The sequence below is a fragment of the Melanostigma gelatinosum genome (genome assembly GCF_949748355.1).
Source record: "Melanostigma gelatinosum genome assembly, chromosome: 11".
Classification (NCBI taxonomy): domain Eukaryota; kingdom Metazoa; phylum Chordata; class Actinopteri; order Perciformes; family Zoarcidae; genus Melanostigma; species Melanostigma gelatinosum.
The window spans coordinates 1,571,507-1,596,921 of NC_136644.1; the positions used below are offsets into that span (position 1 = coordinate 1,571,507).

General features: G+C 44.6%; 4 protein-coding genes across 4 annotated transcripts; 3 read left to right on the forward strand and 1 right to left on the reverse strand.

Annotated features, from left to right (window-relative positions):
• Positions 1-44: 44 nt before the first annotated feature.
• Positions 45-7,413, reverse strand: LOC306784830 (putative ATP-dependent RNA helicase DDX17). The gene is made up of 13 exons (XM_079278973.1): positions 7,160-7,413; positions 6,142-6,310; positions 5,775-5,871; positions 5,461-5,594; positions 5,150-5,215; positions 4,893-5,034; positions 4,503-4,663; positions 4,012-4,184; positions 3,786-3,896; positions 3,627-3,688; positions 3,386-3,445; positions 1,343-1,579; positions 45-1,264 (listed from the first exon to the last, which is right to left on the reverse strand). Exons 1-13 carry the CDS (start codon positions 7,198-7,200, stop codon positions 783-785), a joined length of 1,935 nt encoding a protein of 644 aa, XP_079135099.1. The 5' UTR covers positions 7,201-7,413; the 3' UTR covers positions 45-782.
• Positions 7,414-7,666: 253 nt separating this feature from the next.
• ntan1 (N-terminal asparagine amidase) lies at positions 7,667-11,447 on the forward strand. Its single transcript, XM_079278007.1, has 10 exons — positions 7,667-7,836; positions 8,456-8,558; positions 8,842-8,907; positions 8,996-9,104; positions 9,195-9,268; positions 9,364-9,417; positions 9,507-9,560; positions 9,653-9,750; positions 9,972-10,085; positions 10,252-11,447. Exons 1-10 carry the CDS (start codon positions 7,756-7,758, stop codon positions 10,414-10,416), a joined length of 918 nt encoding a protein of 305 aa, XP_079134133.1. The 5' UTR covers positions 7,667-7,755; the 3' UTR covers positions 10,417-11,447.
• A 703-nt stretch (positions 11,448-12,150) lies between these two features.
• LOC306784539 (mpv17-like protein) lies at positions 12,151-14,303 on the forward strand (the record flags this gene model as incomplete). Its single annotated transcript, XM_079278573.1, has 4 exons — positions 12,151-12,454; positions 13,250-13,320; positions 13,626-13,655; positions 14,079-14,303. 4 exons carry the CDS (start codon positions 12,151-12,153, stop codon positions 14,301-14,303), a joined length of 630 nt encoding a protein of 209 aa, XP_079134699.1.
• A 1,976-nt stretch (positions 14,304-16,279) lies between these two features.
• On the forward strand, positions 16,280-24,251 carry bmerb1 (bMERB domain containing 1). Its single transcript, XM_079278260.1, has 6 exons — positions 16,280-16,474; positions 18,474-18,594; positions 20,727-20,800; positions 22,799-22,913; positions 23,670-23,752; positions 23,849-24,251. Exons 1-6 carry the CDS (start codon positions 16,387-16,389, stop codon positions 23,965-23,967), a joined length of 600 nt encoding a protein of 199 aa, XP_079134386.1. The 5' UTR covers positions 16,280-16,386; the 3' UTR covers positions 23,968-24,251.
• Positions 24,252-25,415: the final 1,164 nt, after the last annotated feature.

Below are 25,415 nucleotides of genomic sequence, written 5' to 3' on the forward strand. Positions count from 1 at the left end.
GGATGTATAAATAATTTGACCAATAACTTCCAAAGTAGAAAATACTGTTTTGATTCTTTTTTATTTATGAAGAAAACAATAGATGAATGAAAGACAAAACTAAGCAACAAACTGTAATCCAGTCCACAATCCATCAGAAAACAGGTCTGCATCAGCTGATCTGCTTATTAAAGCAACATGGGAGTCAACAGTTACAAGTACATAGAAACACTCGTCTTGCTTAAGGAACAAGGAAATAGAGAAAATGTCACAAAAAATAATTGTGGTTGCACGTTATCAAAACTATGGAATAAGATTCACAACTTGGATGCACTGCTTCAGTGTTGAGAACAACCCAAAAGCAATGCAACAGTTCGAATATAATGACGTCAAAAGCTTAAACAAAAAGGGTAAAAAATGTCCAGCTTTAATAAAAGCAGAGAGCGAGACATGACGCAGACTGGAACGGTAGATACTAGAAATCAAACATTCCCATAAGCAGCACTTTCCACCAGGCACCACTGAGGCTAGTTCTCATTGTAATCTAGTCCCGACGCAGCGTCAACTGGAGAGGGACAAAAACAAGAACCGCGTTCCATGGTACACGGTTGAGTTAAGGTTGGAAAGACAGAAAGAAAGAAAGGTAAAAGTTTTAGGTTTACTTGTATCAAAAAAGTATTACACAATTGAGAGATATAAGCCCTTAACTCCTGGAGAAGGAAAGAGTTGGAGCGTAAAAGCTAAAATTACGCTTCGAACACACTAAGTAGCGTAAATTAACTCGGTGCTTCCTGCTCGTAATTCTACTTCCTGGGAGGTGGAGGGCCCGGAGGAGGAGGGGGTGGAGAACCAAAAGGGTACGCCGGTTGCCCCATGAAGCCCATGGCCGTTTGCTGTTGTTGGGCAAACGGCTGAGTCATCAGAGGCGGGAACCCCCCTGATAATGAAGGAGGATGAGGAGGAGGCTGGCCAAACTGACCCTGCGGCTGGCTGGACTTCTCCTGCCCTCCGCTGACCTGGCCTCCGTTGCGGGAGTTGTAACCCCCGCTGCCACTGTAACTCTGGTACTGATCTGAGCCAGAGTTGTGGCTATTCCCCTGATCCCGGCCTCTGCCCCTGTAAGAGGAAGCGGAGCGGTCTCCATCACGGTCGTTGCGGCCGTAGCTACTGCGGCTGTCTTTGCCGCCGCCGCCGCCGCCACCGTGCATGCGGCGATCACACCCCCCCTGCTGGTACATGTTGTTAGAGTAGCTGGAGCTGCTGCCACGGTAGCGCATTCTGCCACCTGTAACAAACGTAAAGTCAGTATTATTACGTCCCATTTGACAGCATGGCGGACTGGGATGTACCAAGTTGTTCTTACCGCCTCCTCCTCCTCCACGCCCCGACTCCACGAACTGAAGCAGTTTCGGGTTGATGGCCTGCCGGGCCTCCGCCAGCACCCGGACCAGGTCTCGGGCCTGCCGCAAGTTCCCCGGGGTGAAGAAGGTGTAGGCGGTCCCCTTGTTGGAACTGCGGGCCGTACGTCCAATACGGTGGACGTAGTCCTCAGAGGAGTTGGGATAGTCGTAGTTGATGACGAACTTGATATCTTCCACATCTTTTAGATGAAGAGCAATTGGGTTGACAGCATGGAGGAAAGGGAAGAGATGTGATAATGTCACGGGGGGGGGGAAGCTTCTGGAGAAAACATTTATCATTCTACCAATAAAAGAGCTGATGTTTGTATGTAAAATGTATTTATTGTTGACAAAAATCGAAACAAAGAGTGTAACTTACCTGCTTTATCACCGAGAAAAAAATCCACGAATCCAAATATTCATTTCAGTTTTTGACTATTAAATCCTACATACAGTTACATCTGAAGTTGACTTCAGGTTTTTGACACCAAGCTGTGCAGAAGTGATGTTAAGGCTTCATAATCTTCACATCGATATGAGTACTGGTCAACATGTGTGACAATTGGAGGCTGTTTGGTGTTACATAAGACGTGGGGCTTTGACAGCACCTTTTCCCCTCCATCATGACAGCGGGAGGTCATTTCACCAAGCGAGACCTACTGGATAACAGAATGACCCGATTGTGTGCCCGATTAAAGCTGTGCTCTTCTTTTGACTACAGTGTGAGCACGATGGAAGTACCTGAATGTATGGTGAGCTCATGGAGGAGTTAAGAGAAAGGGGCGGTGAGGTACTTACCCCCGTCATGTCGTTTTTACAAAGGTAGTGAATTCCCCCTGATCAGTCCTGGTTTATAGTGAGGGGCTGAGGGGGAGGGAGACAGGATTCATCCCTCACCAGCAAGGTCAGACGGGAGCAGAACCGTTAAACACACGCAACTGCATGGCAGGACCCTCCTCAGACCCTGGCCAGGACTGGATCCAGACGAGCCCATCTAACTCTCTCTCCCCTGTCTGTCTGCTTTTCGGGACGGACCGTTGGGCAGACATACAGGAACCTCAAGCTTCTCCCAAGGCAGGCTCGTTGGATTTAAAACTCTGACTATACTGGGCAGGGGGATCTTAGTTACCCAAGAGGAGTAAGAGGGCTTTAACCCCTCTAAAACTAGCCGAGCTTCTACTTTAGCGTGACTGACGGGGAAGGGACAGCAGCGCAGACTGTTACAGCTGCCGTGTGCTGCCAAACCCTGGGAGGAGAAGAGGGGAAAAAAGAACAAGGATACGGTCATAGGGATCTTAGCAAGTCAAAGTCACTTTACTCATCCCCCCTTCTCACATTTATCCTGCCGACAAATTAGAGCGCCATCACAGCCTTCCTGACAATTCAGCTGACGCTGTCCTACTCAAATGAATCATATCAGTGAAGAAAAGATTCACTATACAATACAATTCATGATTGAATATGTGTAAGAACGGGTCATATGAGCAGCATCTTCTTTAAAATTTGTACTGCCACTATAAAGGAGAAGAAAAGGTGTGCAGCAGCAGCAGCATCTGGCTCACACGGTGCCAAAGAGGAAGCTTTGTAAGGAACAAGACACAGACTATAAACCCAGCAGGCCTGCAGCCTCCGCACCAGGCTTACGTTAAACTGTCGGGTTGTAATAGTGAGGGAGACACCACAGAGTGTGATACCCATCAGAATATCAACCAGACAATAGTCAAAGGCAGATAATCACATTTAATCTCAATGAGAAATGCATTTTGTTTTTACCCTGTTTCATTGGCAGACTTTGCCAGATATAGCCTGTCTCATCTGTAGCATACTTACCCTTCGGTCAAATAGTCAGATTAACTCTGGTGAGTGTTACTCCATAAGTGTGAAATACACTTACTATTATTTATAGGGAAAAAAATATATATAATTCACAGAAAAATGCTGAAAGAATGAGCAAACAATCATGTGAGAGATTGTGCAGCTTTAACTGTGCGTGTGAGCAGACATACCCAGACCACGAGACGCCACGTCGGTAGCGATCAGTATCGGAGCTTTACCACTCCGGAACTCTGGAGGACGAAACACAATGTTAGGAGGAACAAGACCAGCAAGCCGTCTCCACTCACTCAACGCAGGCGACGGGAAACGACGAACATGAAAACTAGTGCCTTCACCGATTGACGAGCAGTCGTTGTGAGATGATGTTCAACAAAAGGAGGGAAGCAGTATTACTGCGTTAGTTATTCTTACCAACAAGCACCCAGTCTCTCTCTGGCTGGCTCTTGTCTCCATGGATACACATGGCTGGCCATCTGGACAAAGAAACACACACAGTGAAGATTAGCTTCTGTCTGTCAAATATTGATGATAATTCATCCTCGTACTAAAGTCATCACAGTCATTTCTCACCCTTCCCTCCTCATCCTCCTGGTGAGCTCATCACAACGCTTCTTCGTCTCCACAAAGATGATGGTTTTGTTCTCTTTCTCGGCCATTATCTCCTCCATCAGCTGAAACAGTCTGCAGACGGGGACAAACAATCGTAGCGTGTGAGAGGATAAGCTTGTGTTCTGTAACACTATTACAGCAGCTGATGAGATACTCACGACATAACGTCATGTGTCTCGTCACTTACTTCTGGTCCTTTTCAGAGTCCATGCAGACGTCAACTATCTGCAGGATGTTGTGGTTGGCACTGAGCTCCAGAGCACCAATGTTAATCTGGACGTGGTCCTTCAGGAAGTCCTCTGCAAGCTGCCGAACATCCTTCGGCCAGGTTGCGCTCCACATCAGAGTCTGTCTATCAGGCTGAGAGACGGAGAGAGAGACAGACAGAGAGAGAGAGACAGAAACAGAGAGAGACAGAGAGAAAGACATGGAGAGAGAGAGACAGACAGACAGAGAGACAGAGACGGAGAGAGAGACAGAGACAGCGAGAAAGACATGGAGAGAGAGACAGACAGACAGACAGAGACAGAGAGAAAGACATGGAGAGAGAGACAGACAGAGATGGAGACAGACAGAGACAGAGAAAGACAGAGAGCATGCAAATGATTTAACTTAAAATACTTTTATATTAATAAGTCACGGTGATCATTTTCGATCAGCAGTCTGAACTGAGCTCACCCTGATTTGTTCGACTATCTTGCGTATCTGCGGCTCGAAGCCCATGTCCAGCATGCGGTCGGCCTCGTCCAGCACCAGGTAGGTGCAGCGCCGCAGGTTTGTTTTCCCACTCTCCAGGAAGTCAATGAGGCGACCAGGTGTGGCGATAACTATCTCAACACCTACAGTCACACAAGATCAACATAGTTTAAAACAACACATATTATTATTATTAGATGCTCAAGCGTGTGTGTGTGTGTGTGTGTTCAGGATACAGCTGTCTTTTTTCGTTAATTAAATATGTCGTTCAACTTTATCAAGCTTGGAAAGTACTTGTACGTATATGTTGAAGATGATTTTTGAACTATTTTGAATCGTCTCCAGCACGTGCCCGTCTGCAACCACACCCACCTCTCTCGAGGTCTCGAATCTGTGGTCCTTTGGGTGCTCCGCCATAGACGCAGGTGCTTTTGATACGGGACGCCCTGCCGTACTCGTATGCGACGTGTTGAACCTGTTGAGCCAGCTCTCTGGTTGGGGCCAACACCAGACACTATGAAGAGCGGTCAAAGAGGATTGAGGAAGGTTTCGTAGGCTGATTGTACGCCCACACTGTATGCTTTAGACAAAACACAAGCTAACGTAACACAAATGTAATTTGCACTCACAATTGGGCCATCTCCCCTCTCCAGGTACGGCTGGTGGTTGATGTGCACAATAGAAGGAAGAAGATACTGCAGGGAAATAAAAATAAAGACAAACGACAAGTAAATACTTGGATACAAGGAAATCATGCAAACCAATTCATCCTTTCTCCTCGGAATACTTTCTAAAAACACGTTGGTTTTTTTTTAGACTGAATTAAACATTGGGCCTCATGCAACAACCACTCGTGCAACCAAGAACACCAGAACTACACGAATAGGCTTTTTATAACTATATGTCGTCATCATGCAGGATGATGGCCAGGCAGCCTTACAGCCAGTGTCTTTCCGGAGCCCGTCTGTGCGATCCCCACCATGTCCCTCCCACTCAGGGCCACAGGGAAGCCCTGAGACTGGATTGCTGTTGGCTCCTTGAAGTTCAGATGCATCAGCACATCCATCACATGTTCTGCCAGAAGAAAGACAGTTACACTCTGGACTCTTTCAGCCTTTCCATCCACAGCACAATCCCGAACACTATCAGTCGATATGTTCTTCTTGTAAACATACCACGAGTCTTTGTTAACACTGCAACAGGTCATTTAGACCGTACAGACATTATGGTTTGAGTATTGTACGGTTTACTAACGAGGAAACTGCGCCTGGTGAAAAGCAGGGATCGCCTTTGGACAGCCAGTGCCTCTGACGGTGATCTCCTTCTTTCTGCGAAATTCTTCCGTGTCATGCTACATGTAACAGAGAAAGAGGAAACAGACATTCGGACATGGTGAGAAACTACTCTGATTCAGCAAAGAAATATGATTATGAGGAGACATTATATTCGGTTTAAATGTGTTTGCGTTTGTAAATATTGTCTGCAATTACAACACATATGATGATATATGATCAAACTCATTTTAAATGACGGGCATTGAAATATGTGTAACTCTGTCACTTTCCATGTATGTTTTATGATTCATTTTTGTGCGTGCGAGAGTAAAAATATAACAATTTACCTGACTCATGTGTAGGATCTCCGGGTGTTCAGAATAGAAGTTCTTCTCAAATTTCGGTAGCTCGTCCAGGTTCCATTTCTTCTTGCGGAGACGCTCACCTGGATTCCCAAACTTCATAGGTGGGGGTCCATTGCGACCCCCCCCACTGCTCATGCCCCCAAACCGTGGCCTGAGAGAGAGAGCGAGAGAGAGAGAGAGAGAGAGAGAGAGAGAGAGAGAGACAGACAGAGACAGAGACAGAGAGAGACAGAGAGAGAGAGAGAGAGAGAGAGAGAGAGAGAGAGAGAGAGAGAGAGATAAGAGCACTGGGTAATGAGCAAGGCATTGCCTCCAGAAATGTGCTCTGTAGTTGACATGGTTGCTTACATCATGCCAATAACTAACTGTCAGCAGGTTTTTTTGTCAACACTGCATTTACTATAGTCACCAAAGAGATCATGTAGTGATGCTTTCTTTCTGTATGTTAAGTTGTCTGTAACCAACTTCAGACTTCACTCTACGTGCAGACTTATGATTCTCATGAAGTCTTCACCCGAGTGGTAATTCTGTATTTAACCAAAACGTTTTCTTTTTTTCTTCTTTTTTTTTAAATATTTATATTTATATTTATATATTAAAAAAAACAATTTAGTGTGATGATCTTCAGCTGCGTGTTTTAGGTGACAGTAATAGTATTAAAGTCCGGAGGGTTCATCATAACCATAAAATTGATAATTATGCTTAATGTGCAACATAAGAAACGTTTGTGCTCCAGCCAACAGACTCTGGTGTCAACACGACCTTTACCCGGTGCCGTGTTTAGTGGACGCGACTACAACCTGGAGAGAGGCCTTCAGCAGGTTTGCGCCTCACTACTTCAGCGTTGCGTTGTTTGAGCGAATACTGCCATGGCTCCGGGTCAAACTGCCTGTGCCGTCTCGACATTATGCAACGAATGCTGTGGTATATATATATGTATATATATATATATGTGTGCGTGTGTTTTATTTCCATATATGAACAACAAACTTAACGTTACCTGTCACGTCCGCGGTCGCCATAGGAGGAACCCCCTCTCATGTTGACGAAAACAAGCAAATCCTCTCCGCGATATTAGTAACGTAGCGGTTAGGTTTTAACGTTTTCCACCGGTTTGTTTGTGTTGTGCGCTGTTAGAAAATGTTACTTACGCTCGCAAAACGTGTCTATTAGCCGAGAACTACACAGAAATACGGAATGTGGTAAACACTATTTGTATGCGTCACACGTAACGTTGGCTAAACTAACCCTTCCTCCCGTCTCTCCCCTCTTTGGCGACGTACATTCAACTAGTAATTCTACGTAGCTTCGTTTCGGTAGTACGGACACTGCGCACAAATGTTCCCTAAGTAATATACGTGAATATGATTATTGTACGCATGCGTGCTTTTTAACAGAACTGGTGGCGCTGTGTCAGAAACTGCGAGTCTGGAACCGTAGAAGAAGAAAGCCTACAGGAAGTTCCCTCCCATTATTTGGTTTTTCAGTTGCTGCGTTGTGTGTAGTTTTAATATGAGATATTAAGCCATCAAATATGAAGTTACTGTCTTTATAATTGCATGATTAGCAGCTGATATTAAAGTGGACCTTAAGAAAATGCCTTTGCTAATTCAAAATAGAGGACTTGACCGCATAAGCTCGACAGCGGAGCTGTTCGAAAAATATCCAAATTTACAGGTTTGTTTCATGAAAGTGTGGCTGAATGTAGCTTACTGAGATACTGTTAGCCGTAAGTATCGGTTCATCGTTCAATGACAGAGTGGCTGTTAACGATAAAGCGAAATAGTTATTAGATTTATGAACGGGATTTGGGTGTGACATGTGGTGGCAGACAATAACCAGTCGGGGATATTATTACAACAAACTCATGTGAATGTTGCATCTAAAGAAGTGTAACGTTAGCGAGTTGTAAATTCCGTGTGTGTCCTAAAATTTAATTAAAAACTACTAAATTAGACATAAAATAGTAATACAACACACCTGATGGCTGACTTAATTGACAATATTTTAAACTTCTGCCTTGTCTTAATTGAGAGTTGTTTTGACGTTAGCTTAAAGGACAAGGGGCGTTTATTGTTTTTACACTTCTTACGTTTCAGTGAGTCGTTTCTTTCATCTGTTGAAAGATAGGGCTACATTTTCCTTTTCTATGACAAATATCTTAACAAATTCTGTCGTCAAATAATAATAATAATGTTTACAGTCTGTATTATTAACTCTGAAGTAACACAAATGATTAATATAGCCTCATTTGTTTTTAAAGTAATACATTTTATTTTTTACTTTTGTGTCACAGGAAAATGCAAGAACATTTAGCTCCAAGCCACTTGTTGATGTCGACCCAAAGTGCCTCTTGTATGTCCAACAACGAGAGTTTGCTGCAACAACACCAGCAGACGGTAAGTAGAGCCTCACGATGGGAACATCTCATCTGAATATTAGCCCTTTGCATTGCTCTGCTCACACACACACAGGTTATTGTGACAGTCCCTTATTATTCAGGAGAGTCGTCTTTAATGCAGTAACTTCAGCCACAATGCATGTTTTGACTCTCTCTTGATTGGGTCGTTTGGTATGAAATCTAGAACCACAACATTTGTTGGTGTCTAACTCCTCGATCGTACTCTAGGTGAACCGTTCAGCGTCATAATGACGACACCTGCCTTTTGTTGTACCTCTCAGACAGCGTTTCAGTCCTTGGATCTGGTGATGCCACCACCTGCCATCTGGTTGTGCTGCGACACACCGGTAACATTCCTTTCATTGGATTCATATTGTGTGCCTTATTCTAGCCTGTGTGTGTAGTTAGGTGAGAGCATGTTTTATTATTTCTTAGGCAGTGGAGCCGCTTGCCTCGCTCACTGTGACGGCTCCAGCACCTGGTCTGAGGTCCCGCTCCTTGTGAAGGCGGTGACGTCACTGAGTAACTTCAGTAAGGAGGGCAGGTAGGAATCACACAAACAAACACGCGTAATAAAAGTGCACATCCTGTTCAGGGATCTTTATTTCCTTTTACTTTGCTTATCATCGTGCAGACTTGAGCTCCATCTTGCCGGGGGATTTAACGATGAGTCAGAAACATCCCATGAACTCAGCCTCAACACACTGGGTATCATCTTTCAAATTGCCTTGTGTCTTCTTCTAATGTTATGCTGGCAGCAGTTAAGCTTGGTAACATGTGAAAATACTCTTTTTGCTTTACAGCAGCATTCCAGAAACTAAAAGAGGATATTCATCTGGAAACGTGTTGCATCACAGGTAACTTTGATACTTGTTTACGATTGTTTACAAGTCTTCTACCAGTTACGCCTTCGTCCGGTTTACCCTTCTGTTCTCTGTGTTTGTAGAAATGAATGACGTTGTTGTTGATGGAACTCACCGGCCTGTAGTGTGTGGAATAGGTAAGTGATGAATGTGCTACAGAGTGAGAGCAATGCTTTAATGGCATGTGTCCTAATATATTGTGTATATATATATGTCTGTTTCTGCACAGGTGTGAATGTTAAAACGGGGGAAGTGTTCCCTTCGTCATTCAATCATAAAGGACCTGCAGAGGAGCTGCGATCGGCAAGGACCTTCACTGGGGGACAGGTGCTGCTCTATGGACATTTTAGTATGGCACAAAAACATTCATCCAAAAACTCACAGCCACATGTTTAACTATTGTTTACGGGAATATAATCATAAACAAGAAAAGAACACTGATTTCCCCTAGAATTGATACTTTGGTAATTGTTTTATTCAGTCAATTTAAAAGGTCACAATGTCGATGCAAAGATCGTTTGTACAATTTAAGTTTCTTCTTCTTGCAGATGGCAGACATATATGACTCAAGTCGAGGGCTTGTTAAAATCGGGCCTTGCAAGTGGTCTTCAAATTTGGATATTGCCTTCTGGTTGTCACAAAATGACAACACAATTTTAAAGGTAAAGGAATGTGGAGGTATCGCTCCTATAGAGACAATCTGCCTCATCCTTTGTTAGAAGTCCCGATTGTTCATGCTTCATTCAAGCCCTCTTAAAACTCCCAAAGTGAGTGTGAAGCAGTGACATGATGCAGACTTTGACTCTGGTATTTCCCTCCCCTGTCCAGTACCTGTCCACCTCTCCGCTGGCTGAGCCACCACACTTTGTCCAGCACATGAAGACCACCATCCAGTTCCTGTTAGACCACCCCAGCTCTGATAGCCTGTTCCCCGGGGGTCAGCCTCAGCTCTACCACAGGACTGAGAGGGGGGACTGGGAGAGGGCTGTCTAGTCACAGAGCGCTACTCGTATCTCTCACTGGACCTCTCTGTGGAACATGACTGTTTTTTGCCTCTCAGCTCGATGGATACACTGTGACCCATCCACCCATTGTCTGTATTTTGTTCATTGTGTCTTAACATGGAGGTTGCCCCTGGCTGGAGCATGCTGTGTGTATGTTGAATGGCTCTCCAGACTCATCTGGCTGGTCCAGCGGAAAGAGTAGAGAAGGTACACGTGGTTCTGTTCGTGCCTGTCACAATTCATTTGGAGATGGTGTCAAGTCTGCAGCGTATACCATCTGCTGTGTTTCAGTCAGTCACGGTTAAAGTCCTACTGTACTTGACTGTTGTTGTTGTCGAAGGATTCATTAACATTTTTGTCTTATGTCCAGTTAAAAAAAAACTTACTTTTCCTTTTTTAATTAATATTTTTTAGCCCCAAAACTATGGTTGCACTTTTCCCAAAGCATATTTTTTTCCCTTCACTTCCTAACTTGCATGCACCCGTTGTTCAGCGTACAGCAGTACACTCAAGCAACGTCTTCATTTATTTTCCTTTCTATGTTTATCAGTTACTGCGTCGCCAGGAAGTCAAAGCTGGCCGATCCCAAGCAAGTTTTAACTCTGTTCTTCTGGGAGGTATTGCACAATATGTATTTACTCGGCGAAAAATGTGAAACCATATGAATGATCTAAAGCGTGACCAACTATGGCTGCAACGACAATGAAAAATATGTTTATTTTGGCACTTTGTTTAAAACTAATTGCTGCGCTCTGCATTGTTAAAGAGTTGAGCGAAGTTTAATTTTCTCTACAAACGCACCTTCCTGATGACAATGGAACATATTTGACTTCATCATACCGCTGCATGTGTAGATGTGGATTCTTATCAAACACAATATGATTTAGCTTTGTCTTTTTTATTTTCGAGTGTTGTAATAAGGCCTTTTCATCAGTTGTGTTGTTCAGGAGATTGCAAGGTGCTCAAAGCTCTCAGTGCAACTTGTGAACATACCGTACATGTTGCTAAATAAATGTAAATGTTGAAATCTAGTATGAAACGGTCATATCTTTATGTTCAGAGTGGATGCAGTTGAAAGGGTGGGGAATTGTTTTTTTTTTAGTTCAGCACTTCATTCAAATGACAGAATAACAATGTATGTTATTATGTCATTTGTTGACCTACATAGTTTGTCCATTAGGCAGCAGTGTATTTATGAAAGATGTTTCATATCTGTCCCTTTCCTCCATCACCATCTCTTGTGATGGTGTTTTATTATACTCGGGTTGAACCACCATCATGGCTGCTTCAGGTGTTCCGTTTCACTCTCCGCCCTTCAGCCGTGGAGCCAACTGTGTTCTTTTTACGTAAAAGGGGGCGTGGTCATTTAAAAGGGGCGTATAGGCATTTTACGCAAAACCGACCTGGCCGGTGGAAGAGCAAACTGGCAGGTCCCGTTCCGGGTAACGGACCGGATGGTGACAAGCAAGTAACGGTTAGTAACCCATGATCTGAGATTGACTTCACTCACTGCGCTCCACGAGGAGTATAAACACTGCCGAGTGCCGTGGATGAGCCTCAAGAGCTCCTCCATCGAAACCCGGACTGGAAGACAGTGTTTGTTCTTCCACGGAGATATTCACACAGAGATGACCTCGGTGCAAAGTGTCACATTCAGCTGACGTTAATCTGAGCACGTTACATTCCACTAACGCCTCAACTGTGCCACAGTCAGTGTGACATCATGCGACATGCGTTTTTGAGACACGTCCGTCGGTTCCCGTGGGCTGCCAACGTCACGCTGTACGGCGGTCTGTTCGCCGGAGGGGACTTCGTCCACCAGTGGTTCTCGCGCAGGGAGGGAATGGACTGGAGACACACGCGGAACGTGGCCGTGGTCGCGTTCTCTTTCCATGGCAACTTCAATTTCTTCTGGATGCGCTTCCTGGAGCGCAGGTTTCCCGGGAACTCCCTCAGAATGGTGCTGAGGAAGCTGCTCCTGGACCAGACCACAGCGGCCCCGCTGGCCACCAGCGTCTTCTACACAGGTCATTGGGGGTCGTGGGACGGACGGGACGGGACACCACGGCCGGGCAGTTCATGGTTAAAACAGATCTCAGCTGTCAATGTGTAACCTCACAGGATCAGTTGCTGTCCTGTGAAGCCTGAGCAGAGGTCACATAGGCTCAGTCATCACTGAGCACATAATGGATCATAGATTTCATATTTTACATGCAGTGGAGATGAGAATTGGAGGATATGAACCATCCATCACCAGGATTATTATACACATGCATAATAAATGCAGAGAACTTACAATACAGTTGAATGCTCCCTTTATAATTAATATTACATTAGAGAAGTGCAGTACTAAGTGTGGGCTTTCATTCAAATAGCCAAAAAATACAAACAAGTATATGAAAACTTACAGTCACTCAGTTCAGTTGTTTAGTTTTAAAAAGAAATACACAAATATAACAGAGATAAATAATATCACAGTTCAGGAAGAGGCAGAAAGCCCACTGGGCTTATTTGAAGCCTCGACCTATGAAATAATATAATTTCACGATATTATAGAGAACACAAAATGAATCCACGTAAGATACTTTGTAATATGTCGCAAAAAGCAAAGCGGAAAACCGGAACAGCAAACTACATAAAAATACAATACAAATCTCATAATGCTAACGCGTAATCAATACAGTGTTCATGCTGTCGATATTGTTTTACAAGAGAATGTGTTGCAACGTTTGTCCACATTTCCTCTGTGATTGTTTATCTGACTGCTATGAGACACTGTGTTTCTCGTCCTATACACTGTCTTTAAACCTTCCATTGTCCAGGTGTCAGCTTCCTGGAAGGCAAAGAGGACATCTTTGAAGACTGGAGAGGGAAATTCCTGAATACGTACAAGGTGAGCTGCAGGCGAGACAGACTGTCACAGTGTGTTTGTCCTGCTAGCAGCACCTTGAAGCATTGACATGCGACGGTTAGGAGAAGCTGTAGTGTGCACTCTGTGTGCACACGTCCAAAACCAATGCTCAATGCGTTTGGAAGGTTTTGTATGCAGATGCTGGATTTCTATGTATGATGTGGTTTTGGGAGATCTCTACCGATAGCTCTCCTGGTGTCACTAAAGTTGAAGGTTTGTTTTTGTCGATGTCAGCTGTGTCAGTAAAGGTTTTTGTAAACGTTCATTTTATTTGTCTCTCTTTTCAGACGGGGCTTATGTTCTGGCCATTCATGCAGGTGAATATGAAGATGGTCGTTGATATTACACAGTGAAGACGATCTCAGCTCAAAGGTCCACGAATGATTCGTAACTCTGATCTCACAGCGTCTTGATGAACCTGATGTGTGGTTCAGTAAGTGGACCTTTGAGTTTAGATTTTTTTTCTCACCATTAAAATCTTAACTTTCCTTTATCGTCCGTTAATTTCTACAGCTGCTTTATGTGATAACGTGATACATTCTCAAAACTTGAATGTCATAATGACACAAAACTGACAGCGCGAGTGCTAAATACTGCAGTTTAAATGAGAGAATAGAGGTTCTGTACGTCGAACAACAGAATCTACTCCACAATAACAAACATCTGGATTGTGCTATGTGAACATGTGATGTACCGGTACGATGACATAGACACGCGGTAACTCTCTCTGCCTCCCTCAGTTTGTGAACTTTGCCTTGGTGCCTCTGTACGTGCGGACCGTCTTCACCGGCTGCTGCGCCTTCGTCTGGGCCACCTTCCTTTGCTTCTCACGCCAGAGCGGCGACGGCACGGCCGAGGCTGCTCTGGCGTGGATGTTCCCTCCTAAAGAGGATGAAGCAGCGGCCAATGACGAGATGGACGCTTCCAAAGAGGGAACCGTGGCATCTAAACCTACTCAGAAGTGAAGTATGTGGAATCAGTGGTGCTGCAATGGAGGCGGAGTTAAAGCGGCAGGTTCAGTGGACGGCTGTCCTGTCTGTGTGACGTTGCACTATCTCTGCCAGGGTTTCAGTTTAAAGTCTCATGGGGTTCAACTAAAAATGGGACCCACATGACGCTCTACGGTGCTTTGGGAAACAGCGTCCAGCAAATGGAATGTATATACAGTAAATGATTCAATACAGCACATCACCTCCATCCCACAGACTAACGTCACCGTGCCATATCTATCTGCAGGCTTTCTGTTTTATATATACCGGTACATGCTTTTAGTCTTGTGTTTTCACCTTTTAAACAAGCGAGTTGAGAGACGATGATATTCAATTGATTGATGAGGACTTCTATATCTGGGAAGGAAGCTGTGATCATGGGTTCATGTTCCACATTCTCCTGCTCTTCATCTAGAAACAGGAATAAAAGGTGGAGTGGGGCGTGGCCGCCAATCTAATTTATTGGCTTAATACTTTATGTTAATGCCGTACTGTGGAATGCTCTCTATTATATCTCTTTGCGTCATTTCCTAATTTTTCAACGCTGTTGGCAATTTCATCTATTCTTGATTTTGACCTCTCAGGGAAACGTTCCTTTGGTTTCATCGCCGGCAGTGATTCCTGAAAACTGTTGCAACGAAACGCCGGATGCCTCCGCCAAGCAGATTCCTATCGAGGGCATTTTTATAACGAGCTCAGTAAGAGAGTTTGAAAGTGTATGTATCTCTTCTGGGGCAGATATTTAAGAAAATAAATATTTCATTCACTTGTGTTTATGTTTTGCTGACATGGCAGAGAGATGGGTCTATTTCCCCCCTGATGCATTTTAATCTAGTTGCAGTTGTGCAAGAGACGCTGTGTAATAATATTACATCACTGAATGACATTAACACAACAATAATCTTTCAACAAGAGTTTTTGTTTCTATTTGTTATGTGTATGATGTGCTACACTGGAACTCAAGGATCAAACCAATGAATATTCCCTTTGTTCAGTTCAGCGACTGAAGACGGTAACGTACATCACGAACTCATTTAAAGATGTGCACTTTTACAGTTCTGTCTCGATTTCTCTTGTTAGTCTGGATATCACAAAGATCTATCGGTGCTGTTGACTGTAATGTATATAAATGATTTCATCACACTGTTGTCAGGATAAATAATATTTATTGTTGAATAAACTGAAAACATTCATTGACTCATTGTGTTTTTAATGAGCATACATCTATCTACATTGTACAACAGACCCACAGTGAGTATCACACGTACGTACTCTGTTACTCTGCTATCAGAAGTGCATCCTGGGTGTGTTTAGGTTTGTGTTCAGACACAAATATTACTCATTTGTCTGTATGACTTATAGTTTGCAGCTCTGTCTGCATCTCTTGTGGGAATATATTGAGAGCAACACTTAGAAAGGCCTGCTGCTGCTGCTGCAGGCAAGCTCTCTGTTTCCACTCTCTGTTTTATCTCTTCCTGCTGCTGAGACTTAAAAAAATGAATAAAGTTGTTTCTAAATTTGTAACAGACGGCTCAAACAGATTCCATGTTGAATCAAATGTTGCCATATGCAACCAGACCCCCCTCACGAGGAAACAGCTGTCACTTATCCTTTGACAGTTATTTCAGCCTGTCAAAAAAACACCAGAAGTACACGTAGGCGACAAAAGAGCTATTGCCCCTATCTTTAAAAAAACAAACCTTTTTATTCATAACAAATAAAATATAACAGGCAGAAACAGATTCCTGGGCAGGCTGACAATAAAAACTCCAGAGCAACTGTGTGCCTGTTTTATTTTTAACATCATCTCGGTGCTAGTGGGCGTCTCCCAAGTCTTCTCCCATCTCTGCCCGCACTGCGCATGCTCCCTGCATCCTTTTCTCCATCCACACGTCGAGGGACTTGAAAGCTTGAATAAAGATGCTCAACGTCTCGGGTCGCTGGAGCCTTGTCACCGGGTGGAACTGAGTTATCGGGAAGGACGCACACAGCAGAACCGAGTCGATTGAACTGAAAGAGTCGTTGTATTCCGGTTTCACCGCGCGGGCACTCCACCGACATGGAACTGAAGAAATCTTTTTCGGACACCGAGCGCGCGCTAAAAAGCTACGGCGCCGTGTCGGAAACGGCATGGACAACGGACAAAGGTGAGCGTCATCTATGAGAATACGATGTTGTTTTACCTTCCGGTGGGCAGGAACGTTAACGTCTCCGGTTTTTTCAGCATATCTTTCACTCTGCAGTTGGCGCTGAAACGGGAAACAGCGCTACATGACTCACAAAGGTTTGGGATGCAGGCTATCAATAGCGCTGCCGCTGTTCGTGCTGAGTGGCCTGTTCGTTGCCCTGCCTGCACTGAGGGGTTCACGCTGCTTGTGAATGCATGTGGGCCAATGAGGAGTAAACCTCAGACACAGCGAAGCCCGCGCTGGAGGAACTTGTGTTCATTTGATGGAGCTGATGCTGATGAAAGATGAAGCAGTCGATGCTGGTCCTCTGATCATTACAGGTTATAGCTGTACGCTGGATCTCACATTTAGAAGAATATTTGAGTTTGTGGCAAAATAAAATTTCATAAAATAACTTTTTTTGTTGTTCTGGGGCTCAGAACAACAATAACAGTTTCTATTGACACAATACAACAGACTACAGCCTCGATGACTATAAAGCTGAGCAAATGCCTCGCTGACATAATTCCAGCTAATTCACATTGGAAGCAGAAGAGCTACTAAATTGGATATTTATATTATTTTCATCGTGCATCTATTTCATTTGTTAGATATAGAAATTTAATTATTTCACTGTTACAATGTGTCAGATCCCAATCTCGTTTTTACATTACAAGTTTGTTTTTTAAACCCACACCCCAAAACCTAAAGATATTAAATGCTCGTGTTATAAAAGAAAAGCAGCAAATTGTCACTTTGAAGAAGCATGTTTTGCTTGATACATGACAATTATTAGCGATTCGTATGTTGTGGATTGACTTGTTCAGTCAGCTCTAAACTACACAAACTGCTGCCTCAAAAGTGAGTGTAAAGCTGCAGAGGCAGTTTCAACAACAACCAATGTTACAGTGTACCAGTCTCTATTAATTTGTCCCGTGTGATGACGGGCGATGAATGACGCACTTGAGACTCAGGACTCACAGGAGAGCAGGGTGGGAAGAAACTCCAGATTAAATCAGAGAAGAAGAAGAAAAATGGAGTGACTTGCAACAAAAACATGCAAAAGAGGAGAAAACAAGACGCCACCATCGACTCCCTCAGTTCTACATTCATAGATTTGTTTCTTCAAATCGAGACTCACGGTTGCTCGCATGTTGTTTGGTGCCGATGAGGTCGGTCTGTTGCAGCATGTGGACAGTGCATTGATCAGTGCAACGAGTGTCTGGTCAGTGGAGTAAGTGTTTGTTCATTAGCAGATATGGAGAGTGTGGGGTCAGGGGCAATGAGTCAATCAGCAAGAAGCCACAGCCGCTCATTGATCGTGTCAGTCTCTTCCTCAACAACCTTCTGCTTTGGAAAATAATCTCAAAACTTAAAGAATGGGCTGTCTTCAGAAGCATAGAAAACGACTAATCGATGAAGTAGATCTTCTCTGACGAAGACCAAAGGGACTGATTGGTCGACTAATTGACTACGAGGGGGCAGCTCTACTCAAGTCCTACTTTTCTTCATGTCACACACATTTTCACACCCCGATCAGTGACTTGTGCCTGAGGCGGCTCTCTCAATTACACATGCTGCTTCTCTCCAAACGCGTCACAGGGAGACGAGGTGAGAAATGTGTTCGGCAACATGCCGACACTGTGAGAAAGTTTTGAAAGTGACAAAAAAAATGGAACTCATGGATGCATTTGTAACATGAAATCAAAGGAAAATGATGTTGTAATGAACACCTCGAATTAGATACAAGCGATGTGCCACCGCAGTAAGTTGGTCATGTGCTGGGAGTTCATCTTCAAAGCAGAAAATATGCTTCAAACTCTGAAGCCCTGTCCGAAGTGAAGAGAAGTGCGTCACAGAAAAGCCTGAAGCAGAGCTCACAACGATGCCAGATGTTTATTCCTGATGTTCCCTCCCGTCTCTCTCATTCCTTCTTATTCACATTAACTCCCCCTGCCTTCCCCCCCGTCTCTCCCAGGTCATTCAGATGTGTCCATGGCAGAGAGCACCATGGCTCCAGAGGAGATCGAGGTGGAGATGGCTCGTATCCAGCGCCTGCGAGAGGTCCTGGTACGCAGAGAGTCAGAGCTGCGCTTCATGTGAGTTATCCGTGTTTTTGTAACACCAAATGTAATCGAGAGCGACACAGACGAGTCGACACCGTGTCACAACAACTCCTGCTGCTGTCCTTGAGTGGATAATGAGGGTTTCTGTGTTGACACTCTCCTGACTCACTCAAGAGTTCTTTCTTTGTGGTATACGTTGTGTTGAGATGCTGTTCGACACTGAGAGAGGCTCTGTTTGTCTATTGATTGTGCAGAGGGCTGGACATGCAACAGCAGCTGATGAGTCACCATGATCAACTCATTTGGCTCCTCATCAACATCAGCCTCAAGGGTTATGGATCAGTGTTTGGGAAGGCATGCTGTGTGTATTTCGCTGCATCTATCCTGGGAATGTTCTGTCTGCAGAACCGACTCGACTAAATATGTCAAGAACCCTTTCACAATAATAGTTTCTTCATGTATTTCCAGCAGTAAAACGCTTTACATACAGCGAGTGAGCAAATAGGACCGATAGGACCATCGATACGGGACTTAGATATTGTAAAACTACATTAAATACAGTTCATAATCCTAAGATACTCAGTTTACGTCAGTGTAAGACGTGTAATAGCAGCTCATCTCATTGACGCTGTTTGTCACATCTTGTTGCTTTTGATCTCATGTGAACAAGGAGAGAACTGCACGACATTGTTAGGAAGTGAATGTTGCATCTTCACAGTGCACTCTGTGAGTCATTGCACGTCTTAGAAAGCTCGCTCGCTCGATTATGTTGATTCACACGCTGACTGTAAAGGCTTCATTAGGCCGACACGCTGCGTATCGCTTTCGTCTCTGTTGTTGTCTCCGTGTGACTCAAATCGAGCCGACACACACACACACACACACACACACGCGCACACACACACACACGCACCCACACACACACACACACACACACACCCACACACCCACGGTAGCAGATGGAGTGTCAGAGTGCAGAAGCTGCTGGAATCCACAGAGAGCACTGAGAGAGTGAAACACAAGGCGGAAAGAGGGAGAAAAACAGAGAGAAAGGAGGAGAAAGAAGCAAAAGGGAGGGGTCAAGGGTGGGGGGGAGAAAGAGGAGGGAGGTGTAAAAAGGAGCAACGGGGAAAAATGCAGAGGGAGGAGGAGGCTGTGGATGAGTCATAGCCTGATCTATCACAGACAGAATTAAATCTGTGGAAGCTGTCACTGCTCTGCAGAGAGAGAGAGAGAGAGAGAGAGCGAGAGAGAGAGGGAGAGAGAGAGAGAGAGAGAGAGAGGGAGAGAGAGAGAGAGAGAGAGGTCAGGAGTTAGGAGGGAAGAGGGGAAATGCGTAGGCCGAGGGTGAGACGTCAGGGCTGCAGGAGGCTCAGAGAGCAGCGTGGATTGATTCGCGCTGCGTGTTTTCCGTCTCGACTGATGAGGCACGTCGGGACCCGAGGCAGTGATGTCTTAATGACAAGGACAAGAGCGGATCTATAGCACAGCACCAGTCAAATCACTCATTCAGGCAGAATGGTTGATTGAACGTTTCAGTGATTTATGAAGCAAACATGCCAAGAATTCCCTTTCAGGTTTGCAGATGGTGGGATTTGAATATATATCATTGAATATCTTTGGTTTTAACCCTTTCTGTCCCCTGCTTCTATGTATCGGCCTCTCTAAGTCTTGTGGCTACCGGTTTCAAAATAAGATGTTTTGCACATTTTCTTTTTCTGAAATGAGCAGAATTATTTGAAACAAAATACGTGCTGAGAAAAATTACATTTGACAACATTTAACTCAATTTTAGGTAAGGACCAGAGCTACTGATGTGTTGATTGTCCATCAGACCATCGAACAGTTGGTTCGAGTCAATGTCTTGATTACAAATAAAATATATATATTTTTAGCCATCCCTTGTCTGGATGTTTCTTTTCATCTGTGTTTTGTATAATAAGTTAAATATTCAAGGTTGAAAATGAATTTCTGTGTTTTGGAACTAGAAGAACTTTTCATTTGATCAAAAATGCATCAACTTGGAGCCTCGATCCCTCCCACAGATGTTTCAGTCTGCTTTTCTTCCAGAGTTCACCGTCCAGTACAACTCTGCCGAACATGAAATCACGTCTGTGTCCTGTGACCTGACGGAGGTTGATTCATTGTGTTCTTTCTCTTTCTAGGATGGATGACATTCAGCTCTGCAAAGACATCATGACTTTAAAGCAGGAGCTGAGACAGATTGTCACAGTGCCAGGTACAGTACGTACACACACACACACACACACACACACACACACACACACACACACACACACACACACACACACACACACACACACACACACACACCTTCAATCTTCTGCAGAAAACCATCTGTAAGCATTTCAGGAAATGAACCTCTCAGTGTTGATCCTCTGTGTGCTAGCTGTCCACGCTCCCTGTTTGGACTCAACCGAAAATAGAGTTTTTGGCAGAAAGTGCTTCTGTTTGCAGCTCGCCGGAGCCCCATAACCTCAGACGGCTTTATGATTGATAGGAAGAGTCGGCACACTAAACTCTGCAAGATGAATCATAATTATGTCTCAGGCACGTGGTGGAGTTATAAGGGAGAGATAATCATGCACACACACACACACACACACACACGCACACGCACACGCACACATACACACACACACGCACACGCACACATACACACACACACACACACACACACACACACACACACACACACATGCATCTGCATGGTGAAGGCAATGTGAGCTGATGGAGACTTTGCAGGCAAGGCGTCCAAAATGAATTTCAGTAAACAGACATTTTCACTCCCGGGATGTTTTTTTGAGTCCAGAATCAAATACTGGTTGAACTCCACAGTCAGGTCCAGTGTTGTCTGTCGGCGTCTCAAATGTGCTGAACATGGTTCAGTGACGTTAAAAGCACCACACATAGCAACACACAGCCCAAGCTCTGCATGCAGAGAACCCGGCAATAAGAGGACAACACGCCTCCTCCTCCTCCTCGTCATCGTCATCGTGTGTCAGAGCAGGAGCGGCTGCTGTCGTGTTCAAGGACACATACAGCAACACGACACATGTACCGGTTTGTCCGTTAGCTGTTGTGGGAAGGGAACCAGTGACCTGTCAATCACAAGGCTGCTTTTCTTTTTAACCACTTGCAATATTACCCTGCAATGCAGAGAGGGAGGACAGAATAACAGAAACGCCTGATAATGTTGTGGAGCTTATGTTTGAATGAATGTTGTCAGAAAGACATTGATTTACCTCTGTGGTCATGTCTGGAGTCCTGATTTGTGTTGATTTGATTCATGGCTGCAGTCAGGATTTAAAAAATACTGAGACCATGAATCCTTCCAGTGAAACCCCCTCAGACCCCCTCAAATCCCCCTCAGACCCTCTCAGACCCCCTCAAACCCTCTCAAATCCCCCTCAGACCTCCTCAACCCCTCTCAAACCCTCTCAGACTCCCTCAAACCCTCTCAAATCCCCCTCAGACCTCCGCAACCCCCCTCAAACCCTCTCAAATCCCCCTCAGACCTCCTCATCCCCTCCCAGACCTCCTCAGACCCCCTCAGACCCCTCAAACCCCCTCAGACCAAGTTTTTACCTCTCTTACCTCAAGTAGTCAAATCTAAATATATATTATATAAATTACAGGAATGTGTTAATAAGATATTCACCATTTCTTTGTTTGTATTGTGGTAAAACCACCAAATTCCCAGAAAAAATGTTTTCCAGAGTCCGTGACCTCATTGTGCTCAATGGTGGCTGCAGCTTTGATTGCATTATCTTGTGCAGCGTTCCTATCATTGTGTCCGCCCCCTATGCATTTGGGATTAGCACAAAACTGCACACTGTCACACAAACAGTGCCCCTCGCTGACATTCCCATGAGCCACTGGGGCCTCATGTACGCTGTTGCTGGGGGTCTGGCAGCCCACTGCTTCACTCCAGCACAATGAGAGTCACGTGACCAACAGGCCTCTCTCTACGGCTCCTCTGACACATTGGGATTCATACAACGTTACCGTGCTCCCGTCACACTGTTCAGGGGGGGGGGGGGGGTTGTCATGTGACTCAGTGTTTAGGAGCCAGCTGGCTTTGCTGTAAGGTCAGCTGCAAGTAGCAAAATGTACGAGCCTTCATATTCCACGTGAGGATATAGAATATTACGTTTTCAGTTCAGTCCTCTCGTCGTTGCATCTGACTGTCATGTTCCGTCTTTGTTTCCTCCAGAGAAAGAAAAGAACAAGAAGCACAGGCAGCGGGAAGAGGAGCTGATCCTGAAGATTCATAAACTGGTGCAGACGAGGGATTTCCTGGTCGACGATGCAGAGGTGGAGCGATTGAGGTAGAGCTTCTCCCACATACGGGCACAGTCAATATCCGGGAGCTGACTGTTCACTCAGACAGCGTTGGGTTGAACTGCATCCACCGTTTGTTTCTCCATTCGAGAGACATGATGGTTGAGAAACAGCAGGAAGGCGGGGGACCCGGTCACTCCATCACCACAGCACCGCCTGCTGTGTGTGTGTGTGGGAGGCTGACTGATGACCATGGCTCGCATTGTCATTTTACATCATCATCGTCATCGTCATCCTCCCCCCCACCAGACAACCACAGAGTGTGACACAGAGATAACCTTCAGATAGAAGAGATATTCAATGATAATAATAATCACAGCCTGGTTCAACGCAACTTCCAAGGTTCATTTTTAAGACGTGGACTCTCAGACGTGCTTTTGTTTTGGGTGAGTTTAATCAGAGTTCGTCCTCATGATGCACTGAGTCACCGTGGAGAAGTGTGCAACATCGTGATATGTTGTCAAATCCAATCACGCAGCAGCAGTTTGTGCTTCACTTGTGTGACCGTTACACTCGAGTCACAGAGCTGAGAAGAAGTGAAGGTACCAGCAAAGTTATTACAATTCATCCTGACATGAAACAGTAAACGTCAGAGCACATGTTGGTGCTGGAGGAAAAGTCAGGGGATCACCAAAATAATCGGGATTCATCCATCATTCATGTTCCGATTACAGCATAAAGCTATTACTGTACTGACTGCATTGTTTTCAAACGGCTGACTATGTGACTCCTCTTAAACTCAGGGAGCAAGAGGAGGACAAGGAGATGGCCGAGTACCTCAGACTGAAGCTGATGCCTCTGGAGAAGAAGCTGAACTCCTCACAAAGTGAGTCGCCGCGTTTGAAAAAGAAAGAGGGCCACGAGTGTTGTTTCACTTCCAGGGTGTGATCATCTCTTATTTTCCTCTTTCTTTCATGTCAAGATCCTCCAAAGCCTCAGAGACAAATCCCAGAGCCACCTCCCAACAAGCCATCCATCACCAAGTCCGGAGTGGCCATCATTAAGGATTGCTGTGGAGCCACCCAGTGTGCCGTCATGTAACTCACGCAGCTCTCTCCGTGACCTCGTCGTCCTCGTGTCAGAACCCTCGCATCACATACATCGCTTCCTGTGGCTCAGTGAACCTCAGTTAACTGCTCGGGAATCAGCTGCGTAATTGAACCGCGGATACAGTTTCAGCCGCAAGAGTTTGAGAGCTGATCCCGAGTCAGTGCTCGAGGGAAACGTCACAATGTGGCGCTTCTGTAAATGAAGACACTTTGTCCACAGTGTACATGAAGTCAAGGGAACTGTAAATGAATTCAATAAACTCGCGTCTTAAATTAGAATCAGATTGGGTCATTGTGTAATATTCCTTTAAAATAATAAGGTGTATGATCATGTGATCAATATTAACAGCAGAAGCATTTACAGAACTACAAGCACAATGTCCACAAAGTGAAGTGTAAACGCTGAGGTTCTCTGTCCGACAGGACAACATATATATTGTCAAGTCATGTTTGATAACGAGTATTTATTCTTCCATTTCATCCCTTTAACATCAACCAGGGAACTTCTTTCACCTTCAGGAGACGACAACTAATGTCCCATCACGTCACTCAGACAAACAATGAAATGATTGGTGTATCGATGCTGGAGAGCCATCGCAGCCGTGTGGATGCTTCTTCTTCTGGAGCAATGTTTGACTCCATGCTTTAGCAAAATCAGCAGTTGACTTCTGTTTCTGTAATATCTGCTGGATTTACAGCGCTGGTGGTCACTGAAAGTAAAGACACGTGATGAAATGGACTTGACTCAACGCTGCTACAGTCGAGTGATGTTAGGTGTGAGGCCACGTGTTTGCATTTCACTGAGGAACGCTTCATGTTACCGACAGGCCACCTCATGACCCATTCCTGCAGTTTACACTCGTTCATCTTTGTTAACCTTGTACATGCAACACTTATGTATTCAACATGTTTATTCCCCTCAATGGTCCACTAAGCTGCACATTCCCCAGCATCACCACATCCCAACGTCATCTCAGCCATCAGCAACCGGGAACCATTGACCGTCGTACGCCGTCGTTATTATGGACATTTCTGACAACTTGCATCCTCTGACTTTCGTCTTGAGTTTTTATGATAAACACCAGGAAACGAATGAAACTCTTGTAAACGCCTCCAATAGACTATGTTTGAGTGTATTTAGGACATTAGTGACTTGTATCACGCAGTGTGTTGCGCTGTCACTTTACCTTCCTTCTGATAACTTAGCGTTCTGTAGTAGTGAATTTATGAATGTCCTTATGTTGAATATTGAACAAATATGCAGACTATAAGATGAAACTACCTGTACATACATGTTTAATAAAAGCGCATCTTTCAGGAACACGCTGGGTCATTTTAACACTCTCGATACTTTCACGATTCTGAGTATTGTGATAACATATTGCGATTTATTACATTTTTCAACTTATGTCCCCAAAGGAAAACTGTGTCAACATGTTT